This window comes from Gallinula chloropus (assembly GCF_964237585.1).
Source record: "Gallinula chloropus genome assembly, chromosome: 1".
Classification (NCBI taxonomy): Eukaryota; Metazoa; Chordata; class Aves; order Gruiformes; family Rallidae; genus Gallinula; species Gallinula chloropus.
The window spans coordinates 54,768,888-54,785,894 of NC_140085.1; the positions used below are offsets into that span (position 1 = coordinate 54,768,888).

General features: G+C 40.6%; 1 protein-coding gene across 2 annotated transcripts in view; it reads left to right on the forward strand.

Annotated features, from left to right (window-relative positions):
• The window catches only part of TMCC3 (transmembrane and coiled-coil domain family 3), a 141,695-nt gene that overhangs the window by 97,192 nt on the left and 27,496 nt on the right, over positions 1–17,007 (forward strand). Inside the window, exon 1 of one of the 2 annotated variants that reach the window (XM_084269540.1) lies at positions 649–736. The exons of the other annotated variant lie outside the window; for it this stretch is intronic. Within the exon in view, the coding sequence (XP_084125666.1) occupies positions 659–736 (78 nt within the window). The 5' untranslated portion in view covers positions 649–658. Of the gene's footprint in view, positions 1–648; positions 737–17,007 lie in introns of those variants that run through there. 2 annotated transcript variants of the gene reach the window in all.

Consider the following 17,007-nt stretch of genomic DNA (forward strand, 5'->3'; position numbering starts at 1 on the left):
GATTCCTTTTAAGGGAAGTTGAGGTGGCCGCTGGAGTTTATCTGAGTGGTAACTCCCTCCGGGAGCCGGAGCTTTAGCGAGAAGCCTGGACCAAACCAGCTGAAGGAATCGACTGTCATCTGTCCGCCCAGCCATACCTCTGAGGGACCATCCCTGTCCGGGCTCCTGCTGCACATTCAGAAGCGTCAGCCTTCAAAATTTAAAAAAAACAACCCCAAAACACCAGAAAAACCCCAGCGGTTTATGGCCTCTAGCTAAAGCTCGCGTCCCGTCTGTCCTCCCCCCTCACAGCTCCCCTCAGGCGTCCTCCCTTTTCCGAAGGAGGGTGGGGGCGGGGGGGGGGAACACTACAGCCCGGAGCCACTGAGGACCCGACTGTTCCCTTACGGCGGGAAGCGGAGCACTGAGGGGTTAATCCGGGTGTGCCGGCTGAGGAGAAGCGGAGCCGCTGCCGCCGCGGTGCGGGAGGGGCGGGCACGCCCCCTCCGGGCGTGCCCGTCCCTCCCGCGCCGCGGCGGTAGCCGCCAGCCCCCTCAGAGCCGCAGCTGTTGGGCTGGAGGTTGGGTGGCCGTTACACGGGGACCCCCTACCCGCGCGCGGGCTTTTGGCGGGCACCTCTGAGGCGAAAGAGGAGGCGGCGCGGCGGCAGGAGGGCAGCATGCCGGGCAGCGACACGGCGCTGGCCGTGGATAGGACGTACTCTGATCCGGAGCGGCATCGGCGCCGCAAGACGCGGGTGAGAGCACGGGAAAAAGGGCTTGTCGGGGTAACCTGTGGGAGAGGACGGCCCGGGGAGGTGAGGTTGGAGGGGCTGCCAGGTGGGTTTGAGTGGCTGAGCTTTGAGAGGCGACCACTCACCTGCTGCACCTACCTCAGGAGGACTCGGCGTTTGTTACATTGTTGGTCTAAAGGGAAGTTTTTAATCTCTGGTTCCTTCGTGCTCTAAATGCTGTTTGGTGTAGGAAAATGAAAACAGGCTGGTTGTTTGCTTAACAGAAACTGTTGTTGTGGGTATGTCCAACAACAGAAACTAGTTGGAGGTGAGAGTAATAGCGAACTTACTCACTAAAGTCAACAGCGCTGATGATTTAATGAGGTGACTCTGCGTCTAGATCTCACTGGTGGGTAGCTGGTTTTGGTCTTGTTTCTCAAGGTCTCTCTTTAATAAACTGGATCAGGTGATTGGATCTAGCAGCAGAGAGTGATTACAGTTCCCTTCCTGGAGTTACTCAGGAGAGGGCTGTGACAGGGTTGGGGATAGACTGAAAAGCTCTACCTGTGTATGCTAGAGGTGAAATAAGGATATACTGTGTATCCATGGTATGTGATATTATGGGATATATATGATAACCATGTATAGGCAGCGCTTGTGAACCTTTCATATATTTAGTAGGCTTTGTGATGAACACTTATGAAGGCAGTTGGTTCTCTAGTTGATGCACGGATCTCGAATTCTTACTGAAATTCTCAGCTCAGAGAGGTGGAAAGCAAATGTCTTTTTCTTCCTATGCACTGCTGAAAGACCTGAAGAAAAAGGTTGGTCTAGCTGATTTGGGTTAGCAGCAGAAATTCTGTTTTCTATGCTAAGATGAGATCCTGCAGGTGTCAAAACATGAGCTCTCCAGTTTGAAGTGTAGGGATTAGCTATTTATGAAAGAAGACTGGTTTGGGGGTGAGGTAGGTCTTGGGGTTTACTTTATTTTGTTTTTCTTGTACTGCACATCGGCTTTTCTTTCCATCCCTCTAGCCTGTTAATTGACAGTGCTGGAAAGGAGATGGTGTGCTTCAGTTTGTTGCCATGTAATGAAATGTTTTAAAAATAGGTAACCCTGTATACTGCCATGTACTAGTCATAATCTAGTTTAAAAAAATATGTTATTTCCTCCATTCTTCTCTTTGCAAGTTAAGCTAAGTAGTTTTTCTTTGTTGTTCTTGCTGTAAGAATAATGCACTACCTAGCTTAATATGGCCATGGAAGAAAGTTAGATACCTTCAAGGATGGCTTTTAGTTTGCTTAAGAGTTAAGTCTGAAGCCTCGGTCTCTAGCTGATCTGCTTAAAAGCATAAGGTAACATGGGTAACATTTAGCGTTGCATGTTGTACTCGTGTATTCAAAACTAAAATAACCCCTCATGCTTAAGAGAATTTAAAGAAAGCATTGTGCTTTTGTCTAATTTTGAGGTTCTTTTCATCAGCACTAGCCTCTCCTTCCCTTCCTGCAACCCTGAGGACTGGAAATATAATTCTTAACAAATTTGTAGAGTTCTGCTTTAGGATTTAGGCTTTATGAGTAGTCAGATATCGCAGAACTTGTAATATAATTGCTAGAGGCGGTAGCAGCAGGTTGTGCATTCTAGATGATGATGACAAGAGTTTGTATTAAATCTATTTGAGCTTATTCTAGACAAACAGGAATTTTTCCTGGGTAAGTTGTCTGGATAACTTCAATGCTCCTGTTACTGCTTTAACCAGGGGAATGAATGGAAATGGTCAGGTACTGGAGCAGCAACAACTGGTGGTATTATGTAGGAAAGCAGGATGCTGGTTTTTTCTCCTAAGAGGCTGAATAAAAAGCATCAGAGCAGCTGGAGTTAAAGCTGCTGTTCCCAAACATTCATGGAGTAAAGCAATACAGGGCTGATGAGAGGATGCTCAGAGAAGCTGAACAAACTAGGAAGACTTGCTTGTGCAAAGAAAGTATTGTAGCTGGTTTTGTCAGCACAATAGGGACAGTGCCTAGTAAGTAGGATGAAATACATTTAATAAAGCCTGGGGGAAATAATGATGTCGAAGCAGTTGTTGGATCTCGTAGTCTGTATAATACAGGCTAATTAGTCCAGTTTTTGGGTGGACAGGTTTTGAAGGATTTCTTCACCTCCATAGGTTACTGCCTGTGCCTTTCAATCTCATCTAAGGATTTTTCGTAAAAGAAAGTCAAGCCTTCTCTATGGACAGGCAAGATGACTGTTCCAAACTTGCAGCCGTATGTATGAGAGGAAGGCATCACCTTGCTATCAGTTTGCAGAAGTGCCACGTGAACTTACTATGAATGCAGCCTTCTGAGTTTGGAAACGACAGAATCTGAGGGGACAAGGATTTTATAATAAGCTCCTTCAGTGTAAGGCAACAGGTCTCTTCAATACCCTCTTCTGTGAGGCCATTTGAAGTATTTGGGGGTTGGACCCAATGATCTCTCAAGGTCCCTTCCAACCCCTACAATTCTGTGATAAGATATCCTGGGTTCTGCTAACAATTCTCCAATGAACCTGATGTCTGCAGCTCAGTGAGATGGCACAGGTAGAATCAACGTGGCCAGTGCAGCTGCGCAAATGTTGATAAATAAGGACAAGATTTGGGAACAAGAGCTGCAGTTTTAGCTGTCGTGCACCAGCTGCATGCCCCATGTCACCACAGCACCATGTTCTTGCTGGAACTTAGCTTGTAGGAGAGCTAAAGAGCATCATGGTGCTTTCTTAAGGGTGTTGTTTTTGCAGTGAGCACTGTGGGAGACTGGAGGTGCTGAGATTCTGGCTACACTGTGCTTCTTGGGCAGTAAGTCCATGCAGAGGTCTGTGCAATTGCAGTAGTAACATTCCCGATGCTTGGACTACCTTGGCTATGCAAGCTTATGCCTCATTGCATTGGCTTTTGCTTTTAAAGCACTGTGTCAGGAACTGCATTGCAAGGCTGTGTTGAAGCTGTCATCTCTGAATGCTCACCAGGTTGTCCTACTTAGGCCTTAGAAACCTGTGTACACGAATTTTTCTTGCTGCTCATCAGGGCATTGCTCTTGACTCTTGATCTCTTATCTCTTACAGAACACGAAACCTCTGCATTTCATCATGATTATATGTGTGGCTTTGTAAGAGAAGAATGCATTTCTAAAACACATGAGTTCCTTTATTGCATCCCGTCAGAAGTCTGCAGTGATATATCCTGCTTTTAACAAGTACCAGATGCTTTAGAGAGATGCAGGAAATTCTAATTACGTAATTTCTCACACATAGGAGCCTATTGAGAACTTTCTCTTGTTAGTGATAGACTTATATTTGGAAGAGTAGTATTCTTCCTTTATTTACACACACCCCCCTTTACCTAGGACAGATGTGTCGTTTTTATTAACAAACCTAGAATCTTAATTTCAGTCTTGTGCTTTCAATCTTAGTGAGAGTAGCAATAGGATCAGTGTGTTGTGGATGAAGTGATTCGTATGTGATCGTGCATACACGCAAAACAGGCTTATGTTACAAAAGAATACAGGATTCCACTTGGTTTCTAGTGATGGAAAAACATTCTGTGGAATGTCTCTTCTCATTTTCCATGTCTCTCTTATGATCCCTACCATTCATCTTGTCTATGAGCACGGCAGCCTTTCTAATAATCTCTTCTCATATGGAAGTCTTTCTAAGCCTCTAATCACTTTCATCATCTGTCCTTGGATTCCCTTTATTTCTTAAAATCTTTAGTACTTTTGGAGGAAATAACATAAAGGGACCTAGAAGGATTAAAAAACAAAAGAAAAACAAACAACCCCAGCCAAAACAAAAACCTGCCCCACCCATAGTTTTAAGAGAAAGGGAAATCTAATCTCCTGGTGTTCCTTTAAATGCAAAAATCACTGTAGAAGAAATACATGTTCTGGGATTTTGTGACTTGTAACTAAACCTCCATATTTTCTGAGCTTGAAGAACTTTGCACACTTTTCCCGCAGTTCCCTCATGTTTTGACGTGTGATGAAGATCGCTTGAGGAGACGCAATATTGTTAAGACCTCCAAGCATTGGTTTTAAATCCACGGAGTATCTAGAAATGTGTGAAACCTGTCAGAGTAGGCTGTATGATGCAGGAGTATTGGGAATAAGAGAGGGAAGCCACAATTGTAATGTGAACCCAAAAAAGGCAGATTAACTGGTTAGAACTGAAGAAAACCCTGGTTTGTTCATGTTAAACAGTAATCATAATTTGTTTATTTGGTCACTGTAGAACTGTTTATAGAACTGTAGCTTCTTTATTTTTTTTGTTAGTGCCAGAAAGGAATGTTACAGAGTTTATGAAGCTGGTATGTTTTTTTTGGTTTGTGAGTTTTTTGTTGTTTTGGGGTTTTTTTTGTGTGTGTGTGTACTTGGAATTTTGGGATTAAATACCTCTAAAAGCTAAAGGTCAATGACAGGTCTAATTTTTTGTTTCCAAATGAAAGAAAGAGGGGATTTTTTTTTTGCTGTACACCTTAGTACAGTATTGCTGTGCTCCCCTGGTCCTGTAAGGCAAACCTCAAGTTATATGCCGTAAAAGTTGTATTTTCTCCCAATCTTCTCCCTTCCAACCTAGGAAGATAGTTTTAAACTGGAAGTAGAGGTGGGAATGCATGTCACTTTCAAGGTTAAGCCAACTTTCACATTTGGAAGTTTTGTACTTAGACCTTTCATAGTTCTTGGTCACCACTTGGAAAATTTGTGTCAGTATAAAAGATTGTATAGTGTCTCCCTTCTGTTGCTGTGCTTTTTGATTCATCCTTATTGCAGTTCATAGTAGTGGTTGCAGCACTGGGGGCATCTATTGTCACCTTTCAAATGTTAGGTACATTTAAAAAAAAAAAGTTATGGGGGAAAATGGCCAATCTTCTGGTTTGCTTTCTTTTTGAAGGACAAGTAATTGTCCTTTTGTCAGGCTGCCAGTGGTGCTGTAGGGCAATGCCAACAGCTCTAGGTCTGTAGCTTGCTTATTTATTGCCATCACCTCTACAGGCAGGGCTTTAGCTATGCACCACCTGGAACCATGTCTGCATACAGGTTGAACCTTTTAATGTTTTGGCTGGATTTGATGTCTAACATTGTCCAGGCTAAAAAGATGCCACTGCTTGTTGACAGGTTTTAGTTGTTTGGGCTCCATTAGCAAGTGTGCAGCTTTCGTCGTCGCTCCCCCAGTGAGTGTGGTTTGGGAAAGACCTGTGTGGGAGTTGAGTTTCTATGTAGTGTTGGGCAATGGTGGAACATAATTCTTGCTTTTCATTTATGTATCCAGACAGAGAAACTTCACTGAACAGCATTTGTGCTATTGCTGAAGGCTGGAAATATCTTTACTATTGAAAGTTTTCTGCTCTTCCCTTAGTCTGAAGGAAGAGCAAAGGGTTAGTATGCAACGTCAAAAATAAACCTGCTGTTCTAAAGCCCTGACATATGGAACCTGGTATGCGACCGGGATGGCTTGTAGCTGTGCAGCTAACCTTTTTTCAGACACTCAGCATGTGAGAACTCTTCTGAGGCAGGTTCTTTTATCATCATACCTAATGTAAGCTTTAATTTAGGGACGAAGATGAGATTGGAGGGATGTTTCTGCCGGCTGAGGTATGAGGCCGTCTACGAATTGCGAGCTGTAATGCTGTTACTGTAGAAGGAAGAAAATGAAAACAAATGAGGCTTTTTCCCTTCAAATAAAAAAAAATCCAGAAAAGCGTAATATGGAGAGCTGGCCTGCTTCATTATTGTTCTGTATAGGTGTTGCAACTAGATAAAAATCCAGAGGGCAAAAGTTACAGAAACCACTGCTACTAATATTTTCTTAGTTCATCTGTATTGCACACTGAGACTGTGGTGTGCTTTCATGGACCTTTGACATAAAATATTTGGCATCAATTCTAAATACTTCTTGGATAGTCTTTACTGTAGTAGGCATGTTTTCCTTGGCTTACCTATTTGTGTAGGGTTTAGTAAATTACCTTCCTTTATAAGCTTTTGTTTCAATAGCCCTGGATTGAAGAAGTTACATGGGGATGCAAAGAATTTAACGCTGTGTTATTGAGCTAATATGTGATCCGAGTGGTGCTGAATCCATTGGAAACTTTTGATAGACATCAGTGGCCTATGGAACAAATCTGAGATGGATACATATTAAGTGTACTTTACAGGATGGCAGTAGATGTTTCTTCCAGTTCATATTATAGTCTCATCTAGCTTAAACCAGGATAGTGTAGTTGGGTTTTCATCTTTGTTTTGTTTTATAAATAAATGCAGAGAGGGTTGTAGAGGGTTTGCTAAAAATGTATGGAAATCTGTTTAGTTTCCCGGCGAAGGTTGTGATGAAAAGAGCAGCCAGTATCTAAGGATTGCAACATTTAAATGCTCTGATTATGTATGTGGTGTGATTTTTGTTGAAGCTAATAGGACTATGGCTTTCAAAAAGGCAACTCTGTTTGCAAGATACTACACCACTGGCTTCTCAAACATTAAATGTTATCTATTGACTTGCTAATCCTGTGTTTAAGACAAGGTTTTTGGGCTGAAGATGAAGCATTGTGGTGGAAGCTGATGTTTTAAAGACAGGGAAGACTGTGATGGGGTCTGGAGTCAGCTTATATGCGCAGGAGGTGTTGATTTATAAGGTGAGACAAAGCATTGCACGGAGCTGGTAAAGTCCTCCATTCTTAAGAATAACCTGATATTGCCTAACACCACTGCAAATAATTTAGTTTACTGCAAATATGAGGAGTCAGTACTTTGGGGTCTGTAGATCATTATTTTTTAAATCTAAGTGAATTTCTGAGTGGGCTTTCAGTGCTACACTGCAAGAATTCCTGTGACAGGAAGAGGAGCCTTGTTAGGGCAAGTTGATGTTAGCAAGTTTCTCTGGTTTTACAGCATTCACTGCTTTCATTCCAAGTTATTCCAGCACATGCAGTACAGAAATTATAATTAATAATTAATTGGTCAAATGCAAAATTATATAAATATGCAGAAAATGTGCTGCTTTATACCAGCATGTCTGTACAGGTGAGCGACACCCAAAGACCAAACTGACAGACCAATTAGGACTGACACTTAACATTTTTCTAATTCAGGGCAATACAGCATAGTAACATACTGTACTATAAGTGTGTGAAGGAATTCTGGAGATTTCCTGCCTCACCCTCCCATCATAGGAGATAAATTGAAATCAAATGGGAGATGGTGGTTTGTCTGACTCAGGTGGTCACTGACTGTGGTTTGGATTATAGTGGACAAGAAGCATTGGTTGAAAGGTGCAGATAGCTGCAAGGAAAGGTGGAAGCTTTGAAACAGGGTAGAATCAAACCCAGTACTAGTCTCAAAGACACATTTAGTGTTAGAAAAACTAAATGAACAGATCTTGTTGAGTCAGAGTTGCCAAGATCAGGTGTGAGGAACTCTTAATTGAGGAGGGCCAAAGATGACTTCTGACGATGCACTCATTCACAGCTTCTCCTCCAGTGTGTAGCATTACAGCTTGCCACCTTCACCCTGCCAGCTTTCCCAAAGCTGCTCAGAGCTGTCTTGTGTCTAAATGCATTGACAGCACCCCAGCATGGGGCTCCTTCAGCCCCACTGTGGTCATACTGTGCTTACAGGTTCTGCACTGGGAAGGGTACCAAGCTTTCTTACTCTGTGTCCCAGGACTGAGGGGCAGGGGAAGTGTGTGGGTAGCTCTCAGCAGCTTTTGGGCATGGTCAGGGCAATAGCAAAAATAGTAGGGAGACATGTTGGAAAGAGGATTAGGGCTGGGATTTCACATGGTCTGCCCAGAATGGAATCATGAAGTCATTCCCACTCTCTATCTCTTTTTGGGAGCGAGAAGTGTCTAAATGTTGCAGATGCTTGAGACATCAGATTTTATCTACAGTAAATCTTGAATGTACTGGTCTGGAGCCTTTGAATTCACAGTTTGATATTTGTGCTCTACGTGGACAGTGAATTGCCAATGTCAGTAGTGTCATACCAGTGTCAACATATTGCAATTCTGTATTATCATTTTCTTACATAAGTCTAGAGGAAACATGCATTCAAATCTGAAAAATAGGGATCAGGAGAAATGCTTCTCGGTGTTGGGGGCAGACACAGGTTTAAAAAAAAACCCAAACAAAAACAAAGGAAGAAAAGGTAATAACACTGTGACTGTGAAAGCAAGAAATGTGCATTGCTTCCATGACAGGCCTTTTTGTTAGAGCATTTTGTTGAAGGAAAGCTTTGTTAAATGTCAACTTCTGGAACTCTTTCTTCTCATATCTGCCTTGGTTCTACTGTTTGCCAGTAATGATGTGATACACTGGGCTATAAAGAAGATGCATCCTGTGTCACATGCCTGTGGATTTTCTTTGGTCTGCTAAAATAAACTGGACTGCACTTAGAGAATTATATATGCAGCTTTTTTGTTGTTTGTACTTAAACCACTAAGAAGAATCTGTGATATATTGAAACAAGTGTGAAAAACTATGTTTGTGTAGAATCAGCCTAAAAATTTAAGCCAGGGGTGAGGAGTAATTTTCTTGTTTCCCTTCTTGACTCCACACAGTTGATTTGAAAATAAAATGCTTCAGTACCTAGTATTACTCCAGTTACTAATGCATGCGCATAATATGGGGGCGTGTGGCTCTTACTATGTTATGAATCTTTGGTTTACTAGAAATTTTGGCAGGAGTAACACAATTCTATGTCATGGTTGTTCTTCGTATTTCCTGCCAGATCAGTGAAGTATCTTTTTCTGTCATCAGATTTCTGATTCCTTTCGTCCCTTATGTCCAGGAAAAAGTGGTTATCTTTGTCCATTTCTCCTTCTTCCTGTATCTTAAGGAAGAAATCTGGTTACATTGTCACATGTAGCCAGTCCTTTTTTGGAGCAAATTACACAATTTCAGTCTTGATGAACAAAAGAAGGATGACAACCTGCTCCTATGATAAGAGTTAAAGGCATATTCTTAGGAATCTCTTTGAAAGCCAGGTGGTAAGCGGCACCAGACTGATTCAGTGGCTGCCAGGCTCCTGTTGTGCTAAAATACATCCAGAAGGTTGACAGTGAGTTTGCCATATTCTTAAGATGTTGTCCTGCTCAGTTTATTGTGAAGTAGAACCAGTAGGCAGTAGAACCCTTTCTTCACAGATGAATTCATGCAATGGGTGTCATTTAGGCCCTTCTGATGTCCAGCAGGACCTGCTTGTGATGATGCTTGTATCTGTGCAAGAATTATGTTCTTTCTGTCCTCTACAAGTGTATTAGATTAGGTAGACCTTTGTACCAGAGGCATGGGAAGGCTGGGGAATGAGAGAGTGTGGAAGTATTTCTTAATAAGACCTGAGGGAAGGATCTTTGATAATTGAGAGTTTGTCCTGTTTGCCAGTAGGTATATGAAGAAATTCCAAAGCTGTCCATGTTGGCCCTTGTATGTCTTGCTCCCATAAACTGTATGGAAGTGGTTCTAAAAAATTTGTCTTGGTGAGCATCAAGGGACATTGCTGTCTGTAAGAGCTAGATGCTTAGTGCTTCTGGCAAAGGAGGAGTGCCTTATTCGGCCACTGTATTGCGTCTTTCTATTGTTAAATCCTGTGCTGGGTTTTCTCTAGTGCATAGGGAGAGCCTGTTGACCAAATCTTTTATTTCTCTTGTTTATGAAGCTGGTTTCCTGTGGATTTCCACCCAAGGTGCATTGTTGTGTCTTGCAATATAAATTTAATGTAGAAAAAAAAAAAAGAAAAGAAGATGCACCTTTCATTTCTGCCTGGTTTTTGGTTTGTTGGGGTTTTTTTGCCTCCAAGGAACTTTTCTCTCTCTTTACCAAGGAACTGGAAAGTCTTGGTTTGCAGGTAAATATTCAGGAGAAGGAATAAGATATGAACTGACAAAGCTTAATCTGAAAGTGATCAAGTGGAATCTCTAGTGACATTCGTAAAACTTGGTGTCAAGCTTTTGTTTGTGATTTGTTGATGCCAGAAGCTACAATACTCTCTTAGTTTTGGGAAGCTGGACTAAGAATGCAGCAGCTTACAAAATGATTCACGAAATATTTTGGTCTATGTTGCCACTTTTCATGCAGACTTTAGGTGGGGTTTCTAATTTACTAGTGAATATGCATATTATACTATAGTATGTATGCAAACTGCTCTTGAATTTTGAGAAAGAACTCTTGCAATGAAGATACACCCACTTGTGTTTTGAAACAAATAGCCAAGCCCTTGTTTCAGTTATTCTTGTTTGGACTTCACAGTCAAGTAGAAGTGCTCTGTGCCATCACACAGTGTGGCAGTTAATGTCAGAGAAAGTTGAAGTTCAGTGATTTGCTGGAAGAGTATCTATGCTTTGAAATTAAGTCTAAAGCAGCAGTGACAGTGTTAGCCTGAACCCATGTCAACAGTGCCTTAGGCTACTTAGGCAGCTTGCAGCCCTTGTGTAATGATAGGAGTAATTTAACCTCTCTGAAGAGAAGGTGATCCCATTGTGCACAGGAGAGGGGATATATAGTGTGGAGGATACGTTTTTCAGAACCATTAGCCCTCAGAACAAACTTAAGAAACCCCAAACAACGAGTAAACCTCTGACTTCTTTGTGTAGATCCAAAAATATGTAGTGGATGCATGTTCCTGCTTTCCACATGGGGCGTATTTTAAGATTGTCACAAGTGCTTCTTCCTTGCAAAATTGTTTAAGTCTTGTTTAACTACTCGAAATTGGGCATCTGCTATTACAGTAGATGCGTAGGGCACCCTCTGTAGCTAAGAGGGGTACACCTCTTGCAGGGGATCTGTCTGATCTGTTGATTTACTAGAAGCTTAGAAGCTTAAATTAAAACACATACAGGTGAGCATCTGAAGCAGGGTGAGATTCAACTCCATTCTAAATAGCTGTGTAGCCATGGATATTGCAGGCACTGCAAAAAAGATGCAAGTTTCACCCTCCTTCTTGCATTTTAGAATTAGATGTATGTACCAAATATCTAGACATCTGTGCCAAATCGACCTTACTCTTGAGTGAGACTTAAAGTTGCTTTTATTAGGCAGACAAGCAAAATGCTTTTCTGGCTCTACCTCTTGTCCTGTGCTTTGTTAATATTACTGAATCTTCACTTAGGCATAACTGTACTGTTTTAGGAAAACTTTAAAAAAAAAAAAAAAATCTCTGTCTTTTGCCAGCTTTGCCATTATGCATAGAAACCATTGGTTGCTGGTTGCTCAGAAATTTGGCAGTACAAGACGTTACCTTTCCTTTCCCCTCTTCTCTCTGTTTTGGCTCAGTTATGATTATTATAGAGTGCTGTACAGAAATGCATTATTTTTTGCCATGTTGTTAAGCCAGCATTAAGTTGTGGAAGAGTTGCAGGATTGTGTGGTGTTTGTTTCTGGTTGGTCTTTTCTTTATAAAGGCAGAAAAGTGAAAAAATACCAATGTGTGACTTGGTTTACCTTATCACTACTGCAAGTAAGTAAAAGATTGCTTCTGTATATCTGCAAGGCTCTTTTCTACTTCTGCTAGCACCATTCCCCTTCTGATAATGGTGTTTGGCTATGTCTTATACGTTAGTGATGCCTTGAATTGGAATTAGGCTGGTACTGACTTCCCATGTGTTGTCTTGTGGTGGACTTGAGGCTGCAGGCAGAGAAGACCATTATTACCAGGGCATTCCCATCAGATGAGTCCTGCTCTTGGGAAACTTGGTAGCAACACTGGGAAATTTCAGTGGTGCAGGATTAGGCTTTCTGCCGATGCTGTTTGTCATAATGTCATCGATGAAAGGAACTTACAGTGTGTCAGCAGGTCGACTAAAAGAGACAAGTGATAGGGACTGGGAGCACACAGGCACAGAGTATTTCTAGTGTCTTCTTATAGGTGTGGCTGATGGGAGAGAAAAAAAAATTCTTTCAGCAAGATGGAATTGGAAAGTGTGATTGAACTTGTTTCTTCATGTATATATGGTACCACTTTGGGTTTGACATAAACGTTATTTCCAGTACATTTTTCTCTTGGTTTAAGGCATTCACCTTGGCCTTGTCTAACATCCAGCAGAAGATGTAATGATATTATACAACTTACTATTCCTCATATGTCTGTCAGACCTCGGTATACCTTTTTGGTATGCTGTTTGGCAAGTTTTGCCAATTAAAATGAACCCTTCCTAAGGAGCAGGAATTTAGTTTAATAGGACTAGCATATAAAGTTATCTAGTGTTTGAGCAGATGCAGTCAGTCTTCACATCTTGGCAAGAAGTGCAATGTGGTAAGTTTTCAATGTCGCCTGTACATGTTGTTTATATGAGACTACTTTATACCTAGACACTGGAAAGGATCAGTGATGCCATGTTCATTTTGTAAAGTGGGTGTGACTGAAAAAGGAACCTGTATAACACAGTGGCAGGGGCAGAAGGGTGAGGACGGCTCCAGTTTGAGGTGAAAAAACAGTCTTGGGTACTGCTGTTCTGTTAGAGCAAGTATAGAATTTGTACTCAATGACTCGAACAGATGTACAAACTAGAGGGTGCCTGAGAAAATACATAACTCCCATAAATCCTGGCCTTCCAAAGACTGATGATACTGTGTACTAATTACTTTGAAACTTCAATCTTTATGATGATCTTCTAATTTCCTCTGTTGCAATCTTCAGAGTAAGAATACATTAGTTCCCCTTGTAAGTGCTTCTGCAGCATGTTCAGTCAGTGATTTCCCCAAACTGTAATGTCTTCTTTTCAGAATGTGCCCCATAATCTTCAGTACATAATTGCTTTTTCTATTCCTGAATAGGCATTTTGAAGAGAATGGGGGAAAGGAGGCAGCTTTTATCTACAGGCTCAAATCAGTGCCTGAGTTATGGAAATTTGGGTCTGATACTTGTCATTCCTCAAGTCTAACTATATAGTTAATATCCGTGACTGACGGTATGTAGGGGATTGCAGCACCTCATTCCTGCAGACACAGCTTTTCTTGCAACTTTCCCTCACTTTGTCTTTATCTAGCAATGAGAAAACTAAGGTTGTTCAGCCTTATACCATCATTGCAGATGCTGATTGAAAGAACTTGTACACAAGTTGGTAATATGGAAACCGAAATCTTAACCAAGGACTTGGGTTAGAATTTGCATATTTAAAAGTGTAGAAAGTAAGTTCAGGTGTAAAACAGAACCTTCATATTGGTCTGAGTTTGTTTTTAAAATAACAGTTATGTCTGATTGTAGAAAAATAAAGGACTACAGTTAATATGTATACTTCCTAGTAAGATAGGTTTAAAATGTCACATTTTAACAGAGTTAAGTTCATATTATTAATATCCCTTGCACGTTGCAATAGTCTCTAATTTCTATTTTTAAGAAGAAATTTTTTGTCTCTGGTTACATGCCATGTAGCTTGCTAATTTTAGGGGTGTGAACTCATGGTTTAGTGAGACTGAAGTTTTAATAGCTGTGTCTGAATGCTTGTTTAAAATTTATTACTGTGTGTTTCTATGTGGGGCCAAATATGTCACTGGTGATGTTGCTGTTTTGGTGACCAACAGGCTGATGGACTGATAAACACAGTTTTATTATAGTAGGGTTAGTGAATTGGAAATGGGAAGAAATTCTCATTCCAAGATGATTTTGAATGGTCTCATGTCTTAATATACTGAATTTCATATCAGTGTGTTTTTAATGATGCAGAGTTATAATTGGCATGAAGGTATTGGATTTGAGCTGAAATTTCCATACAAGGGGCAATGGACCTGCCGTACATTTTACTAGCCAAGACATGAAACATTATCTTTATTTTCTTTAGTAATTATTCTTTGCTAAATTTGGGAAACCTTTAATTTTAGAAGGGTAGTGCCTGGTACCATCCAGTACTGTGATTAACATACTGGGAAGATGCAGTCCTGAGTGCTCTGAGACTTTTGCGATGAAGTTGCGTCATTCTCTGAAATGTCTTTTCCTCTTGGGGCAGACAGGCCTATCTGTTGTCATTATCTTCACAATAGCAATAAGATTTAGGAGACAGTCACGTTAAGAAAGGTACAAAGTGTCCTCAATTCAACAGCTCATTTCCAAACACGAAAAAAAACCCCTCAGCATTATCACAGCAGATGTGCTTGCTTTTTTGTTGAATGCTCAGAAGTATTCCTTAGGCTAACTGTGCTCAGCTATGATCAGCTTTCTTCTGCCTGAGCAGGCTTTGCATTGTTTATTCATTCCTTTGTCATTTTAAAAAGGGAGAATGACTCAAGATGGTGGTAATGCCTTATTTGAAATTGTATGTGTACGTTATGTATTCTGCATCGCTTCTGTGTACTTTTTTTTGGTAAGTGAACAAATTGACAATGTGAAAACATTGCAGTGTTGTGATATTTGAAATTCCCAGAACACACACTTTTGTGTTTCATCTCCTTATTCTGAATTATGTCAAGTCATCCCCCTGTTCCCACCAAAGTGATGGACTGTCAGTACTGTATAAAGTTCTTGCCTGGCAAGGTGTGTTCTTCGTGCAATGTGACACTCTCAAGATAACTCTTTCTCCTAAGCAGACTCGGAACTCTGTGTTCTTGCTATGCAAGATATTACTCTTGCAGGTACCAAATGAAGTTTCCTAATTGCTAGATATGAAATTAAAATTACAAGTTTGCACCAAATGGGTATTTTCAGTAGTAACAATTTTAGATGTGGCAGTTGTCTATGTTCCGTGAGAAGAGGACAAGGATGTAATTTTATTGCCATGATATATGCCAATGTGTGTTTTATTTATACATGGGCATATACATGCATGTGTAAAATATTTAAAATATTTATACCCTTTTTATATTTTATGTATTAACCTTTCTTTTCCTTTTAGAAAAATGAGCACAAACAACAGAAGGGTGAATACTGTATTTATCTTAGAAAATCTGGCTGATCTTTGACTCCAGTGTTTCATCTCTGTGGGGAAGAAATTTACTGTAAGGTTACACCATGTGAAATGCATGGAATATGATTATTTTCCTTCTTCTGGTGTCTTTATTTTATATGAGTTCATGCAGTTTTCCATCTCTAGGAAAACTTTTCTAGAAATGGTAGTTTGTCCACTTCATTATGAAAGGACAAAGTTGAGAGAGTAGGGGGTGAGTGCTGTGAAGGTTAACAAGTCACTGTTGAGCATTGTTCATCTGCAACCTACCACAAGAAAAGAGAATTTTATTGCTGTTGGCTCCGGACATACCCTCTTTGGGTATTTAATGGCCAGTATGAATTACAATAGCAACATGTATTCATGATTTTTATTTAAATCGTTGGTATTGCAGTGGCGAAACTGCTCCTGCTCTTGCATGTGACACTATGAGACTTCAGCCAGAAGTCTCATAAATTGAATTGCATGTGGTGGTTGTTGTGCTGATGGTACTTAGATTTGGACAAAGAACTCGTGCTATCATACCAGCATCTATTGTTCACAACATAACAGGAGACCTTTAAACAAACAGCCCTAAAGATTAACTTACATTACAGCTCTAAATCCTGTTTGGAGCTTTTATGAAAATGATGAATCACTTTTCAGATTCTTCAGGCATTTTTTCCGCGTCTGAAGTGTATAGATTTCCTCTCGCCTCCAAGACCTTTCCCTTCTCTCTGCATCCCTTTCCGTTTGGATTAATACATTCCTAGCTCTTTTTTCTCATTAGGTTTTGTCTCTTCAATACCTTTAAATTGTTTGTTAAGGGATTTGGATATTTGTTTCCAAAGTACTTACTTTTTTGGTCCCTTAAAACTTGAAACAGTATGTTCCACTGTGTAAATAAAAAGAGAATAGGTGAATTCCCCAGTGAAGATAAACTGGGAATGAGATTAGCCTATTTAAATTTGTGCATAGAATTTAAATTGTTAACTTTGTCTTGGGTGTTTGGTAAGACACTGGTGTTTAAGAGTGGAGGCAGAATGGCAAATTAAAGTGAACGTGTAGAAATGAAAGATACTTATCAAGGTGAAAAAACCCCAGAACATGGACTTTTGTCTTCAATCTTTGTGCTGGAGAGAAAGCTGCAACGATTTAGCGGGACTAACCCCTCTTCAGAAGAATAGCAAGTGTAGGACCTCTTCGTAAGAGAGAAAGGAATGCTCCAAGGCCTTAGTATAACCTCAGTGACATGGAAGGCCTTAAAGCAAATAGATCTCTGATGAAATTTTCAACAAGATAATAGTGAAAGACTTGGAAGTAAATAGAAATATAAATAAATGTAAGTTTTTGTTTAACCAGTGGTGGATCCTGCCAGTTAATATGATCCTTTTTTTGTTAGCACAGGTAAGTAAGT